This window comes from Salmo salar, chromosome 03, assembly GCF_965601325.2.
Source record: "Salmo salar chromosome 03, fSalSal1, whole genome shotgun sequence".
NCBI lineage: Eukaryota > Metazoa > Chordata > Actinopteri > Salmoniformes > Salmonidae > Salmo > Salmo salar.
The window spans coordinates 54277901-54291725 of record NC_138293.1 but is presented as its reverse complement, the minus strand read 5'-3'; the positions used below and the strand labels follow the sequence as shown (position 1 = coordinate 54291725).

General features: G+C 44.6%; 2 protein-coding genes across 2 annotated transcripts in view; one reads left to right on the top strand and one right to left on the bottom strand.

Annotated features, from left to right (window-relative positions):
- The first annotated feature begins 35 nt into the window (after positions 1-35).
- On the top strand, positions 36-3494 carry LOC106600747 (uncharacterized). The gene is made up of 2 exons (XM_014192345.3): positions 36-345; positions 673-3494. Exons 1-2 carry the CDS (start codon positions 153-155, stop codon positions 1869-1871), a joined length of 1392 nt encoding a protein of 463 aa, XP_014047820.1. The 5' UTR covers positions 36-152; the 3' UTR covers positions 1872-3494.
- A 427-nt stretch (positions 3495-3921) lies between these two features.
- doc2a (double C2-like domains, alpha) overlaps positions 3922-13825 on the bottom strand; it is a 59230-nt gene continuing 49326 nt past the window's right edge. Inside the window, exons 8-11 of the mRNA XM_014192343.3 lie at positions 13490-13686; positions 11219-11300; positions 5884-5980; positions 3922-5670 (exon numbers count right to left, since the gene is read on the bottom strand). Of these exons, the coding sequence (XP_014047818.1) occupies positions 5534-5670; positions 5884-5980; positions 11219-11300; positions 13490-13686 (513 nt within the window). The 3' untranslated portion in view covers positions 3922-5533. The remainder of the gene's footprint in view (positions 5671-5883; positions 5981-11218; positions 11301-13489; positions 13687-13825) is intronic.

Genomic DNA, 13825 nt, shown 5'->3' with positions numbered 1-13825 from the left:
AGCATTTTTATCACATGACCAAGGAAAGTCAAATAACCCGGAAGTGAATGCTTTCGCGGATATGTTTACAAAACAGTCTTGCTTGGGTCGTTATTAGTAGGCTTTCAGTAAGGATTTTAACAAATATTTTGGGCAGGCAAAATTTCTAGAAAATGGCTAAACTACAGCTTTTGAATGCTTACCTCACCGAGCGGTTAATGGTGGCTGTAGATGAGATACTGGAGGTGGTCGGGGGGACAGTGTCAGAATTCGAGGAGGAGACTGCCCGGACGAAGAGAGAGAATGAAGTCCTAAAACGAAGGTTACGAGAAGTTGGACTCGACACGGGAACGGAATGTTCAGCAGGTGATGATTCCAATGGCTCTTTGTCTATTGTCTGCACTCATCTGAGACCAAGTGAAAGCCAGATGACCTCTGTTGCCCATACTGTTTTCATCTGTCAATTATTTCACTGAGTGTAGATAAAGGGGAGAGGATGCAGGTTTTTCTAGAATATTATGATATGGCGCATTTGGACAGTCTCAAGCCCAGTAGATCACCACATTACCCAAACGAGCTCATCCTACAGAATGCCTGTAAACTCATGTTTGGATCGTTGCTTCTGTAGTTGTGCGAACGTAATCAAGCTGATTTCTCTCTCTTTTCTGTCTGTTTGTTGGTCTGTCCATCCAGTCTCGACCAGGCCTGTTTCTCTCTCTGTGTCTGGGCAGCACCAGTGGAGTTCCGACCAGGGTCCAGACCTTGAGTCTACACAGACCCAGAACCACATGGTAATGAGCCAGGATGAGATGCCTGCCACACATAGCCAGCTACCCACAGACTGCACCGAGTGGAAGAGTCTGTGTAACTCTCCACGTACCATGTCCTCACAACAGACCGATACATCAGCTACCACCCCAGTAGTAGCTCCATTGACTTCAGCGTCCGTGAAAAGGGACTTGGACGAAGAAGACGACCAGCTTCTACTTCCCTCTGCAACTCCCTTCAGCAGCACATCATGCCCCGTGGACAGAGTGGTTTTACACTATAACTCTGAGGGCATCAAAACAGAGCCTAGTGATACTAGCCCTACTGACTTGGGGTCAGTATCTGCTCAGATGGGGTGTAGTGAACTAAACCCCAGTTCGGACCCTGGACCAGCCACTGTTGAAACCAGGTACATTGTTTCAGACCTGAGCGCTGACCTGGAATCAGTGGTTGCAGACAGCAGCAGGTATGTTGCCTCCACTGCCTCGGGCGTCCCAACTGACCTGGTATCAGCTAGTGCGGCCATGATCCCAGACGGCTTTTTCCGTCAGATTGGCAGCGATGGCTGTGTAACAACAGGGCCAGAACTAGACTTCGGGGACACCACCACCACCAGTACCGTAGGTCCCTTGACCTCCCTGTTCTATCCGGGTCAAACCAGACGTCAACAACAAACAAATAGATCAACAAATAGGGGTCATCAACAAGTAAACAGGTCCACAAACAACAGGGGTCAACAACAAACAAACAACAGGGGGGATCAGAAGTCCCACCCGTGCCCTCAGTGTGGTAAGATATTCAGTCACGTGTCACGCCTCAAGATCCACCTCCGCATTCACACAGGGGAGAAGCCGTACGTTTGTGCACTGTGTGGCAAGCGATTCAACAACGATGGCACACTGAGGAACCACCGGCGCGTTCACACAGAGCTGCGGTTGTACGGCTGCCCTGTCTGCGGCATGAGCTTCAAGGACGCCTACACGTGTAGGAAGCACCAGCGCGTACATAATGGTATGCGGCCTGCCGGTGGCGGGGCCCACACCTGCAGCTTGTGTGGCAAGGCTTTCAGTGAGGCAGCTAAGCTGACCAAACACATCAGGACTCATGTCTCAGACATTGGATGAGGGCAGTACAACCTATAAAGACTTTTTATAGCATACATAAAGGCTTTATAAGCACTATATAAATGCTTCACAAATAATCTATATGTGTAAGTGTATGTCATACATGGTGTATAAAGGGTGACATAACAATTCCCACTGTAGAGTTTATTGCCAAATGTAAGTTAATACAGTATTTATAGATTATGACATATGCTTATGATTTGTAAAGCGTTTAAGTAGTGCTATATAAAGACTTTATACGTTTTTCTTTGCAACGGCGCTCCCGAGTGGCGCATCCTGCTATGGCACTTCACCCAAAGTGCAGAGGGGCGTCACTACAGCCTGGCGTGACCCGGGAGTTCCAAGGGCAGTGCACAATTGGCCTAGCACTGTCCGGGTTAGGGGAGGGTAGGGTTGGCAGGGGATTCCTTGTCTTAACTTGCTCTAGCGTCTTCGCGTGGCGGACTGGGCGCCTGCAAGCTGACTAGGGTCGTCAATTGAACGGTGTCCCCTCCAACACATTGGTCCGGCTGACTTCCGGGTGTTTATAAGGAGCAGCGTGTTTGTCCTCACCTCACCTCTCCTGAGCCCGTTGGGGAGTTGCCGTAATGGAACACAATTGGATACCACAAAATTCTTTCATTTCTAAATGGTAAAACAGATATGTATGAAAATCTCTAATCCAAAATGCTGGAGTATAGAGACACATTTTATTTTAGCTTCACTGTCCAAATACATATGGAAGGGGTGTGTATGACCATGGCTGCACCGGCTTCAACGGGACAGGTCTTTGTGTACTCTGTCTGTGGCAGACGGTTACAAGCATCTGGTTATACAGTCATCAGCGATCCCACAAGGAGTAGTTGAAGTCATCATCAGATGTGATGGACTACCTTAAGCAAGCAGCAAGTGTGTGTAGACTTCTTTTTTTAATTTTTTTTTACTGTGCCTGTGTGTTTTACTTTACTGCGTTTGTGTTTGTGTTTGTGCACCAGCCCGTCCAAAGGGCAGCGGGGCCCAGTCTGTCAGTCTGTTACAGGGAGGTTATTTACTTTTGCTGTGTTGTAGTATTGATCCACTTCCTGCTTGTGACTCGGGGGGGGGGTGGAGCCTACTGACCTTTGAGACTGCAGATGATGAGCCATAGGTTGAAGACACTGGTGTCAAACACAATTCCTTGAGAGCCACAGTCAGTGTCTGCTTGTTTTTGATCTTTAAAAAAAAATCATGTTTTTAGGATCTAGATCTGCAAGAAAAACCGGGGTCATGTTGACTTGGTATAAAACGGAAATTAAGTGAAACTATTTGAACTTGTCCAATAACAAACACTGATTAATGAAGTAAAAGGCAGGAACCAAAACCCACTGACACTGCAGTGCAGAATCTAATGACTGGAGTTTTACTTGTGTGGTTTAGTCCAAAACCACATTCCTTACCCCAGGACACTTCGTAAGGTGACTATCCAGGAAAATGAGCACCCCGTGTCTGCACTGAACTGAGGATTTTATTTAGAGAGACAAAACCGGCTTAGGATGCCTTCATTAGAGTCTCATCATGGTCTCTCATAGCAAGTGCTCAGACTTTGACTTATTGTGGCGCTGGTAGTTCAGAGCCTTATGTACAATAAATGGGTTTATTTTTAAATGTGTGCTGTTTTATTCATGTTTCCAGTTGCCTTTAATTTAAAAGTTTGTCACATAAAAAACAGCAGTGTCTTATTTATTCTTGCTTGATACTTGTTCTGGGCAGTTGAAAAGTTAGTGCTATCCGGGATCCTTGGGACGTCCCTAACCATAACCCTGACTTTAACTCTTACCTTATCGTAACCGTTGTAAATTTCAACTTCAATGAGGAAATGTCAGAGTTGGGACGTCCCAAGAATGCCGGATAGCAAGGACCGTTTAACATGGTCAGAGAGAGCGTCAGCTAAATGACTAACACTTGAAAATGTGTAATGTATTCATTGAACCACCAGGGGGTAAACGTGAGCTATTTTACTGTTCAGTAGCACTGAGTGACTACTGCATTTCCCTCAGGCAAGCCATCTCACAAAATAGAAACCAAGTCAGACTTATACAGTAGTGCATTCCAAATGTATTTTCATATTGTACACAAAACACCTGATATAAATGTAAGAACAACAATTGTTAAAAGCACAACAAGATAATCGTATACAGCCATTGAAAAGTCAGTAAAAACCCACATTCACACATTCAGTCGTGCATTAAGAGACAAATATAAGAAACATGACAGAAAACAAAAATAACAATACAGGGAAATCACCTCAATAATAAATCAAGTAATAATAATAATACTTTTTTGATCAAATACTTTTTTGGGGACTGGGGACAGTTATATTAGAGAGGGGACAACTTTTTTTTGTCAATACTGTATTGCATCATGCAACAACATGGAAGAACTTCTGTATTCATAATAGTATCAGTGTATGTCATGTTTTGGATGCAGTGAATGTGTTCATCCCAAATGGCCCCCTATTCCCTATGTAGTGGACTACTTTTGACCAAGGCCCATAGGGTTATGTAGGGAATAGGGTTCCATTTGGGTTAAAATGTCAACAATACAAACAGGATATCTGATGTTAGGTATTTGTGTATCATAGGCATATTATTACCAACATAGACATCAATTTGTTATTAAAATAACCATGAAAGATATGGAAATCAATCAAATCAGCTGAACAAGAGAAGTAAAAAGGCCCGTAGACTAAAACATGCAGATGAAATCAGATAAAATTGGAGGTATAATGTTGAGTTGTGTATGTCAACATTTAGTGACAAGAGGCCATAAGGCAACCAGAACCGCATTCCCCATCCCACTGACAAACATCTCCATCTAACTCCTCTGGACCCCAAGGGGTGCACATTTTGGTTTTTGCCTGAGCACTACTCAGCTGATCCAAATAATCAAAGAAACTCTAATCTAACTTGAAGGGATCATCTACACCACCACTAGTCTATTCCATAGCATAAAGGAGTTGTGCTTAAGAACATCCAGGCCTTGTAGTGTAAATGACTTATAGTCAGCATGCATTTTCTCCATGGTGTGTTATGGTGTGTTGGTTTGTATCACCCTTATAGACATAGGAACATACCGGTAGTGCATCCCATCTTGTGGCAAGTCATCCCCATTTATACCTGGTGCTCACATTTGGATTGTGCCCACAATTGTAGACAGGTGTAGACGATTAAAAGACGCATTGCTATCTGATTGGGATCAGATCTTCTAAGTGTAAACAGACAAGATCAGGGAAATATCAGGAAGAGGGATGCATGTTAGAACCAGGTATAAACAGGGCTCTAGAGAGAGCCTAGATATGCTTCATGTTCGCTGAGATCCAAATCGACCCATACCCCCTACCACCTAGGCACTACAGTAGATCTGAAAGGTTTAAATCGGATCCAGATCAATATGGTCGTGGCTTCCCCCTTGCGTTCTGATAAGCTAGGTGGAATTTCCTCAATATTTTTGATCTATCCAATCCCCTCAGATCTCTAGGAATTCCTAGGTGGTAGGGGGCTAGGGGGAGGATTTGATCTGTATCCCGATTCACACCTGCCTTGAAGGAGTATCCACCGTTGACATATTAAAGACTGGAAGTGTGCAACATAGGGAGAAGGGTGAAGAATTGGGACTGAGCCTTGTGTCTCAGTAGATGTGTGGCCTTACTCATGACTTACGGATCTTGGGAGCTCATTGGTCAGTATGTGCCAGCGCTCCACCCTCTGACCCTTGTTCTTAAGGCAGTCCATCCAATGGCGGAGGGGGTCTCCCTGTGAGTGACAGCTCAGGCACACTCCACCTGTAAACATGATAAAACAGTGTCACCATGGGAACCTTTCAGGACTTCAATGTCCCAATGGAATATCTGCACAAAAGTTTGGCTTCTCTGGGCATAGGGATGTGTCAAGTCGGGATGTGCCTCTCTCGCCATCTCTCTCGCTCTGTGTGTGTGTGTGTGTGCGTGCGTATGTGTGAATGTATGCGTGTGTGTGTGCAAAGTGAAGAGTCTCACCTATGAAGTCATTGGAGCGTCCCAAGTCGTAGTCCCAGACAGTGACCTCCAGAGTCTTATTGGACAGCTCTGACATGGAGATCTCATAAAAGAACTCCTGTAGGGTTCAAGGGAACGACAGGAGAGCCCATTCAGTAGGAGGAGGTTGCTACTGGACACTGATCTATGGTCAGCTTTAGTGTTTCCACCTTAATTACTAAAGTTAGGATTTGTGAAGGGCAAACTGATCCCAGATCGGTCCCTAAGAGCAACTTCTACTCGTAGCTGTGACTTTACTTACAGAAGTACTGTAAATCAAAATGGGAAAATACTAAACCACACACACACACAGAGAAAACAGGGGCCCGTATTCAGAAAGCAGTGCTAAAGCTGTGATCAGACGGAATTTGATCCTAGATCATTATTACGTTATTACTTCACAATGCCCACGCTGTAGAATGAGCGGGGGAGAGAGGGAGGAGAGCGGAAGGGGGGAAAGACATATAGAGATGAGAGAGCCAACCAAAGGACCTTACTGATATGCTTAATGCAAGTCTCTGTCAACACATTGATGTGTAAGTGGTAAAAGTGTTCAGACGATTGCAAATTATGATCCATTGTTATAATTAGGGATGCACCGATATGACATTTTTGGCCGATACGATATCCAATATTTTCCTTGACAACAAAAAAAACAGATACCACCACGATAACCGATATTGACATTTTTTTTGGCGTCATTTTAAGCATTCTAGTACAGTTAAATAGTTGAAACACACACTGACCAAAAAGGTATTTTGGTGGCATTTACGTATGTCCCCATTTACCAGTAAAACATAATAAAAACATATCTCTTTCGCTTGCTGTGCTGTTTCGTTGTTCATTTGTTTCATTCTCGACCAGGATTTCATCATACATGTCAAGCAGTGAAGTTTCAGCTCTGTCTGTCCATGACCTCTTCTGTCGTGGGTCCTCTTCCTCAGTGCGGCACTGTCACAGAGCCTGTTTCCATTTTGTCCAGCAGTGTCTGTAACCTTTCACGTAATCCCTGTTTCTTGTCTGCATCGAAGGAGCGGTCCTTGTACCTAGCATCGAGCATGGTGACGACACGGTAAAGAGGCTTAGAGAGAATGCCACCGAATCGCTTGTTCACAGCCTCTGGTAGAGTACTTTTCCAAGTTAACCCCAAAGATCTGTGTTGGCAGTTTTGTTGAGCAGATGTTTCAATGCCATGACAGATGTTTCAATGCCATGACAGAGGGTATCACGTCTGCTGCAGACGCAGTTGATGAGCTTATTTCTCCAGTCAATTGTTGGAATGGAGCTAGGAGTGTGTTCATGTTTCCAAGTTTCAAACATGTTCTCAAATCCCATTGAAGTGGCAGCAGCGGTATGAGGACCAGCACATTCTTGAGCATGCAATACGGCTTAACTCAGTACGAAATCCTCGTCGACCCACTGTGCTGTCAGACTCATGGGGCTGACATCGCTGATCCAAATGTCAGTCGTGAAACTAATAGCAGTGACATTTACATTTACATTTACATTTACATTTAAGTCATTTAGCAGACGCTCTTATCCAGAGCGACTTACAAATTGCTGCATTCACCTTATAATATCCAGTGGAACAACCACTTTACAATAGTGCATCTAAATCTTTAAGGGGGGGGTTAGAAGGATTACTTTATCCTATCCCAGGTATTCCTTGAAGAGGTGGGGTTTCAGGTGTCTCCGGAAGGTGGTGATTGACTCCGCTGTCCTGGCGTCGTGAGGGAGCTTGTTCCACCATTGGGGTGCCAGAGCAGCGAACAGTTTTGACTGGGCTGAGCGGGAACTGTGCTTCCTCAGAGGTAGGGAGGTGAGCAGGCCAGAGGTGGATGAACGGAGTGCCCTTGTTTGGGTGTAGGGCCTGATCAGAGCCTGAAGGTACGGAGGTGCCGTTCCCCTCACAGCTCCGTAGGCAAGCACCATGGTCTTGTAGCGGATGCGAGCTTCGACTGGAAGCCAGTGGAGAGAGCGGAGGAGCGGGGTGACGTGAGAGAACTTGGGAAGGTTGAACACCAGACGGGCTGCGGCGTTCTGGATGAGTTGTAGGGGTTTAATGGCACAGGCAGGGAGCCCAGCCAACAGCGAGTTGCAATAATCCAGACGGGAGATGACAAGTGCCTGGATTAGGACCTGCGCCGCTTCCTGTGTGAGGCAGGGTCGTACCAGTGACGCCCATAGCAAGTAGCTCATGGATGTGCGTTTCAACAATACTGTGTAACTCCGGTAGGGCAACATCTGAAAAATAGCACCTACTTGTTAGTGTGTACCGGGGCTCGAGGTGCTCGACCAGTCGGCGAAAGCCAACATCATCCACGACAGAGAATGGTTGATTGTCAAGGGCAAGGAATTCTATTATCTTGGCGTTAATGGATTTTGCCTTTGAGTTGTCTCGCTGAAATGTTCTTACTCTTTCAAATGACTGCTGGACTTGTTGACTGCTCGAGCCACACAGCAGACATTGTGGGCTAGGTTAGGAATATATTTAAAAAAAAATTGTGGCGTCATTACGTCATCTACCTACATTATAACATCGGGTTTGCACATCAGTGTTAAACTAGACATCGGGCCGATTCCGATATGCTTACCGATATATTCCCCAGGTCTGGGGAAGGGTACCAAAACATTTCTGCAGCATTGAAGGTTCCTAAAAAACACAGTGGCATCCATCATTCTTAAATGGAAGAAATTCAGAACCACCAAACTGAGCAATCGGGGAGAAGGGCCTTGGTCAAGAACCTGATGGTCACTCTGACAGAGCTGCAGAGTTCCTCTGTGTAGAGGGAGAACCTTCCAGAAGGACAACCATCTCTGCAGCACTCCACCAATCAGGCCTTTATGGTAGAGTGGCCAGACAGAAGCCACTCCACCAGTAAAAGGCACTTGACAGCCCACTTGGAGTTTGCCAAAAGGGACCTAAAGGACTCTAAGACCACAAGAAACAAGACTCTCTGGTCTGATGAAACTGATTCAACTCTTTGGCCTGAATGCAAAGCGTCACGTCTGGAGGAAACCTGGCACCATCCCTATGGTGCAGCATGGTGTGGCAGCATCATGCTGTGGGAATGTTTTGCAGGGACTGGGAGACTAGTCAGGATCGAGTGAAAGATGAACGGAGCAAAGTACAGAGAGATCCTTAATGAAAACCTGCTCCAGAGTGCTCAGGACCTCAGACTGGGGCGAAGATTCACCTTCTAACAGGACAACGACCTTAAGCACAAAGCCAAGACAACGCAGGAGTGGCTTCTGGACAAGTCTCTAAATGTCTTTGAGTGGCCCAGCCAGAGCCCGGACTTGAACCTGGTCTAACATCTCTAGAGAGACCTGAAAATAGCTGTGCAGTGACGCTCCCCATCCAACCTGACAGAGCTTGAGAGGATCTGCAGAGAAGAATGGGAGAAACTCCCCGAATACAGGTGTGCCAAGCTTGTAGCGTCATACACAAGAAGACTGGTGGCTGTAATCGCTGCCAAAGTTGCTTCAACAATGTGCTGAGTAAAGGGTCTGAAAACTTATGTAAATGTATTTTTTATTTATAATAAATTAGCAGACATTTCTAAAAACCTGTTTTTGCTTTGTCATTATGGGGTATTGTGTGCAGATTGATGAGGGGGAACAAACAATTTAATACATTTTAGAAAAATGCTGTAATGTAACAAAATGTGGAAAAAGTCAAGGGGTCTGAATACTTTCCAAATGCACCGTACGTTTCTTTCAGCATTTCTTTAGCATTTATTGAGCAGTTCTTGAGTACTTTCAGGCCTACATTCATGACACATTTAAACACTCGAACACTCAAATATAATAATATAATGCCTAATTATGGCCTAATACACTAAGTGTACAAAACATTAGGAACACCTTTTCCATGACATACACTGACTAGGTAAATCCAGGTGAAAGTTGTGATTCCTTATTGATGTCACATGTTAAATTCAGTTCAATCAGTGTAGATGAAGGTCGAAGAGACAGGTTAAAGAAGGATGTTTAAGCCTTGAAACAATTGAGACATGGATTGTGTATGTGTGCCATTCAGAGGGTGAATGGGTAAGACAAAATATTTAAGTGCCTTTGAATGGGTTATGGTAGTAGGTACCAGGCGCACCGGTTTGAGTGTGTCAAGAACTGCAACGCTGCTGGGTTTTTCACACTCAACAGTTTCCCGTGTGTATTAAGAATGGTCCACCACCCAAAGAACATCCAGCCAATTTGACACAACTGCTGGAAACATTGGAGTCAACATGGGCCAGCATCCCTGTGGAAGCTTTCGACACCTTGTAGAGTCCATGCCCCGACGAAGTGAAGCTGTTCTGAGGGCAAAAGGGTGAGCAACTCAATATTAGGAAGGTGTTCCTAATGTTTTGTACACTCAGTGTACATTAGACATAATAACTGTTTTATGAACTACATATTTATATACTTATAGAGTACAAATTAGTGTCTAACATGTGTATCTTAAGTAAATAATGAAGTGTTACCTGAATATTAATAAGGAAAAATGATTACAGATACATAACCTGGTAAGTGTTTTATAACTTGGTGGTTGGAGGATGTTACAGCACATCAGGGTGTGACTGTGAGAGTCTAGTGGGAATTACCTTTCTATTGTCCTTCTAAAAAGTACAAAAAAGAAAATCCTTTAAACTACTCGCCAATTCTGCTCATATTACTGTCTCCACAGTTCATGTTTATACAAAATAAAAAAAATACACTGGAATTTACTTTTTTTCCACAAAATACACTGGCTTTTACTTTGTTTTGAGTAAATATAATGGCCTTTACTTTGTGCCTTTATTTGACCCAACATTAGAACTAAGATATTTTAATGAATGTTGTTTTCTTTTAATCGTTAAGAAATGTTCTTACTCTTTCAAATGACTGCTGGACTTGTTGACTGCTCGAGCCACACAGCAGACATTGTGGGCTAGGTTAGGAATATATTTAAAAAAAAATTGTGGCGTCATTACGTCATCTACCTACATTATAACATCGGGTTTGCACATCAGTGTTAAACTAGACATCGGGCCGATTCCGATATGCTTACCGATATATCGTGCATCCCTAGTTATAATTCAATTCAGAGGAAATGGGATGTAGTGCTGATAGAGAGAGAATGAGGGGGAAGGAGAGATTTTCCTATGAAAAGGGAGAGGGTAGAAGAGGTGATGAATACTGTATACTAGAAGAGAGAGCGAGACAGAGACAGAGAGACAGAGAGGGAGGATGACAGATGAGGAGAGGGTGGGATATTGGACTGGACATCTCATTAGCATTGACATTAACATTGACCCCCCCCCCCCCAGGGATATACCTCATTGAATTCAGGGTTAAGGGTCTTTTTAATCACAGCCGTTTTGTGTTTGGATTTCTTCTGTGTGTCGGGCTTCAGATATCTGAAAGGGTGAGAGATAGAGGGGGGAGAGAGAGAGGGAGGGAGGGGAGTGGGAGAGGGGAGAGGGTTAGGGGAGTGAGAAAGGGGAAAAAGAGGGTACAGTGTCATAGATTGACACACAAACAATCAATCCCTCAAATGCATGCACACAGGTATGTCTCTCAGGCTTTTTGTGGTGACATCCCACTGACTGCTGATAAAATTTTGATACGCTTCCTAAACAGTGGGTAGCAAACACACACACACACACACACACACACACACACACACACACACACACACACACACACACACACACACACACACACACACACACACACACACACACACACACACACACACACACACACACACACACACACACACACACACAAATACACACACATACATGTACCTGTACACACACACTGTCACACGCACAGTGAGAGACTTAGCTTTGATCTGTGTGAGAGACAGAGAGTGTGGCTGACAATGTGTGTGTATGTGTGTATATGTGTGTGTGTGACAGAGTCTATGCATGTGTGTGTGACAGAGTGTGTGTGCGGGGGCGGGCGATAGTGAACTGAGCTCTCGTCTGTTCCTGTGCCATTTGGCCTAGGGAGGAATTAAATGCTTTGGAACATTTGACTTAAACAGATGACACATGGAATACAATTAAGAGGAACATGGATGATGGAAGAAACAGACGTGCTCTATTCCTTTCTCTTTATCACACCGAGGCTCTCTTGCCACCCAGACCAATTGAAGTGAGTGATGGTCTTCTTGGGCCCCATTCAATTTCAGTCTCCTGGTTCCCCTGGGGCTTCCAAATGTGATACAACTGGATAGTGGATTGGTCTCGATTCAAGTAACATGGTGATGCTCCAGCTAGCCTTCCAACAGGACAATAAAAGCTTCATTTCCTGACCAACCAATGCCAAAAAGGAAGGAGTTAGGAGAAGTTGAAAGGAATACAAATGGAACTTGGCCCAGGTTGTCTCTCCTATCCATATTCACGCCTCTCTTCACTCTTTAACCTATTCCAACTTTCCTTTCATCTGAAAACCCAGTACCCCCCCCCCACCCCCCTGTCGCTCTTTCTCTCTCTTTTTGATTTTCAATGCTGCCAGCCAAATGGTTTAAACACTTTACTTCTGTCTGCATTTGGGCTCAATTACGACTGGTTCACCACCCATCTTATCCAATTTTCTTGACACTAAGACTTTGCTGCGTTTGATATATTATACTGTTAACTTGTCATTTATGCCCTCCTCTCAATCTCCAGCGTCCTTAATTCCTGCTTGGCTTGAATAGGAAGGCCTAAAGCTTAAGTAAAACTGTCCTTCTAGTCAGACATTGTTGAGTGCTTTATGAAGATATTAGGATGGAAAGGAGAACGGATGTTTAAGAATTAAAAAAAATGAAATAAAGTCAAGGTTGGTCGTCAGTCATCTCTAGTGTGCGCTGTTTACACTTGTTAATCATTGTTTAGTTTTAACGTTTTGTCAGCGAGGCCTTTTTTCAAGACTATAGGGCAATAATCAAGCCGTAGTGTTGAAGACCCACTTTATAGCGTGATTGACAATTAATGGCCATGTTCCCGCATTCACAGTAAATGCCCCGGGGAGGGGGGGGGTGATGAACACGATTGTGATCTCTGTGTCACAGGACTCGTCTGAAGGTAACCCATACAAATGAATGGAAGCATAGAGGAAAAATAAGGGGTTAAATGTGTCAACAACAAAAAAACATATTTCCTAGATGTAGGACAGACACTCCGAAACCTTATTCCTTATGATTCATTTTTTGACTGTATTTTTTTTTGCCATTTATGAATGTGTTATTCAATGCCTTTCTATGGGTTATAGTAAAGGCCAAATTCAATATTTTATATATATTTTTGGGTGGATTTTTGGGGGATACCTGAAGGGGTCCTAGAATTCCAAATCAAATAGCTAAATGATCCAGAGGTTAAGTCGTACAGATATACCCGTAGCTGTAATGCCTTTAATGACTAGATGTAACAACTCATGTCTGATTTGTATAGTTTTTGACATGGACACACACACACACACACACACACACACACACACACACACACACACACACACACACACACACACACACCACACACACACACACACACACACACACACACACACACACACACACACACACACACCCCCCCCCCCCGCGCGCGCGCGCACTTACGTTTTGACATAGGGGTCTGAGAAGCCGTTGACGTCCATGGCGGCCAGGTGAGCGCAGCGCTGCACCCCGACACACAGCCCCTCTCCTCTTCGCCCCCCTCCTCCTCCCTCGCCCTCGTCTAGCGGGGGAAGGAACTGCAGGGAGAGGAGCACCCGGCCCCTCTCCTCCAGACTGTGGAGCTGCTCGTTCTCCCACTGCTTGAAGAGGAAAGAAAAAAAGAAGGGGAGGTAAGGGTTGAAAGAGGAAAAAGGCAGAAGGTTTGATTCTTTCCTTCGCCTCCTCTCTTCTTCTCTGAGTAAAGGATTTGTCAGACAAGGATTTGAAGGTGGTTAGGAG

Bases quoted from the DNA above. Each gene is read 5' to 3' on its own strand.
- LOC106600747 (XM_014192345.3), top strand. From the start codon at position 153: ATGGCTAAACTACAGCTTTTGAATGCTTACCTCACCGAGCGGTTAATG. The intron at 346-672 runs GTGATGATTCCA...CTGTCCATCCAG, and splicing joins GGGAACGGAATGTTCAGCAG to TCTCGACCAGGCCTGTTTCT.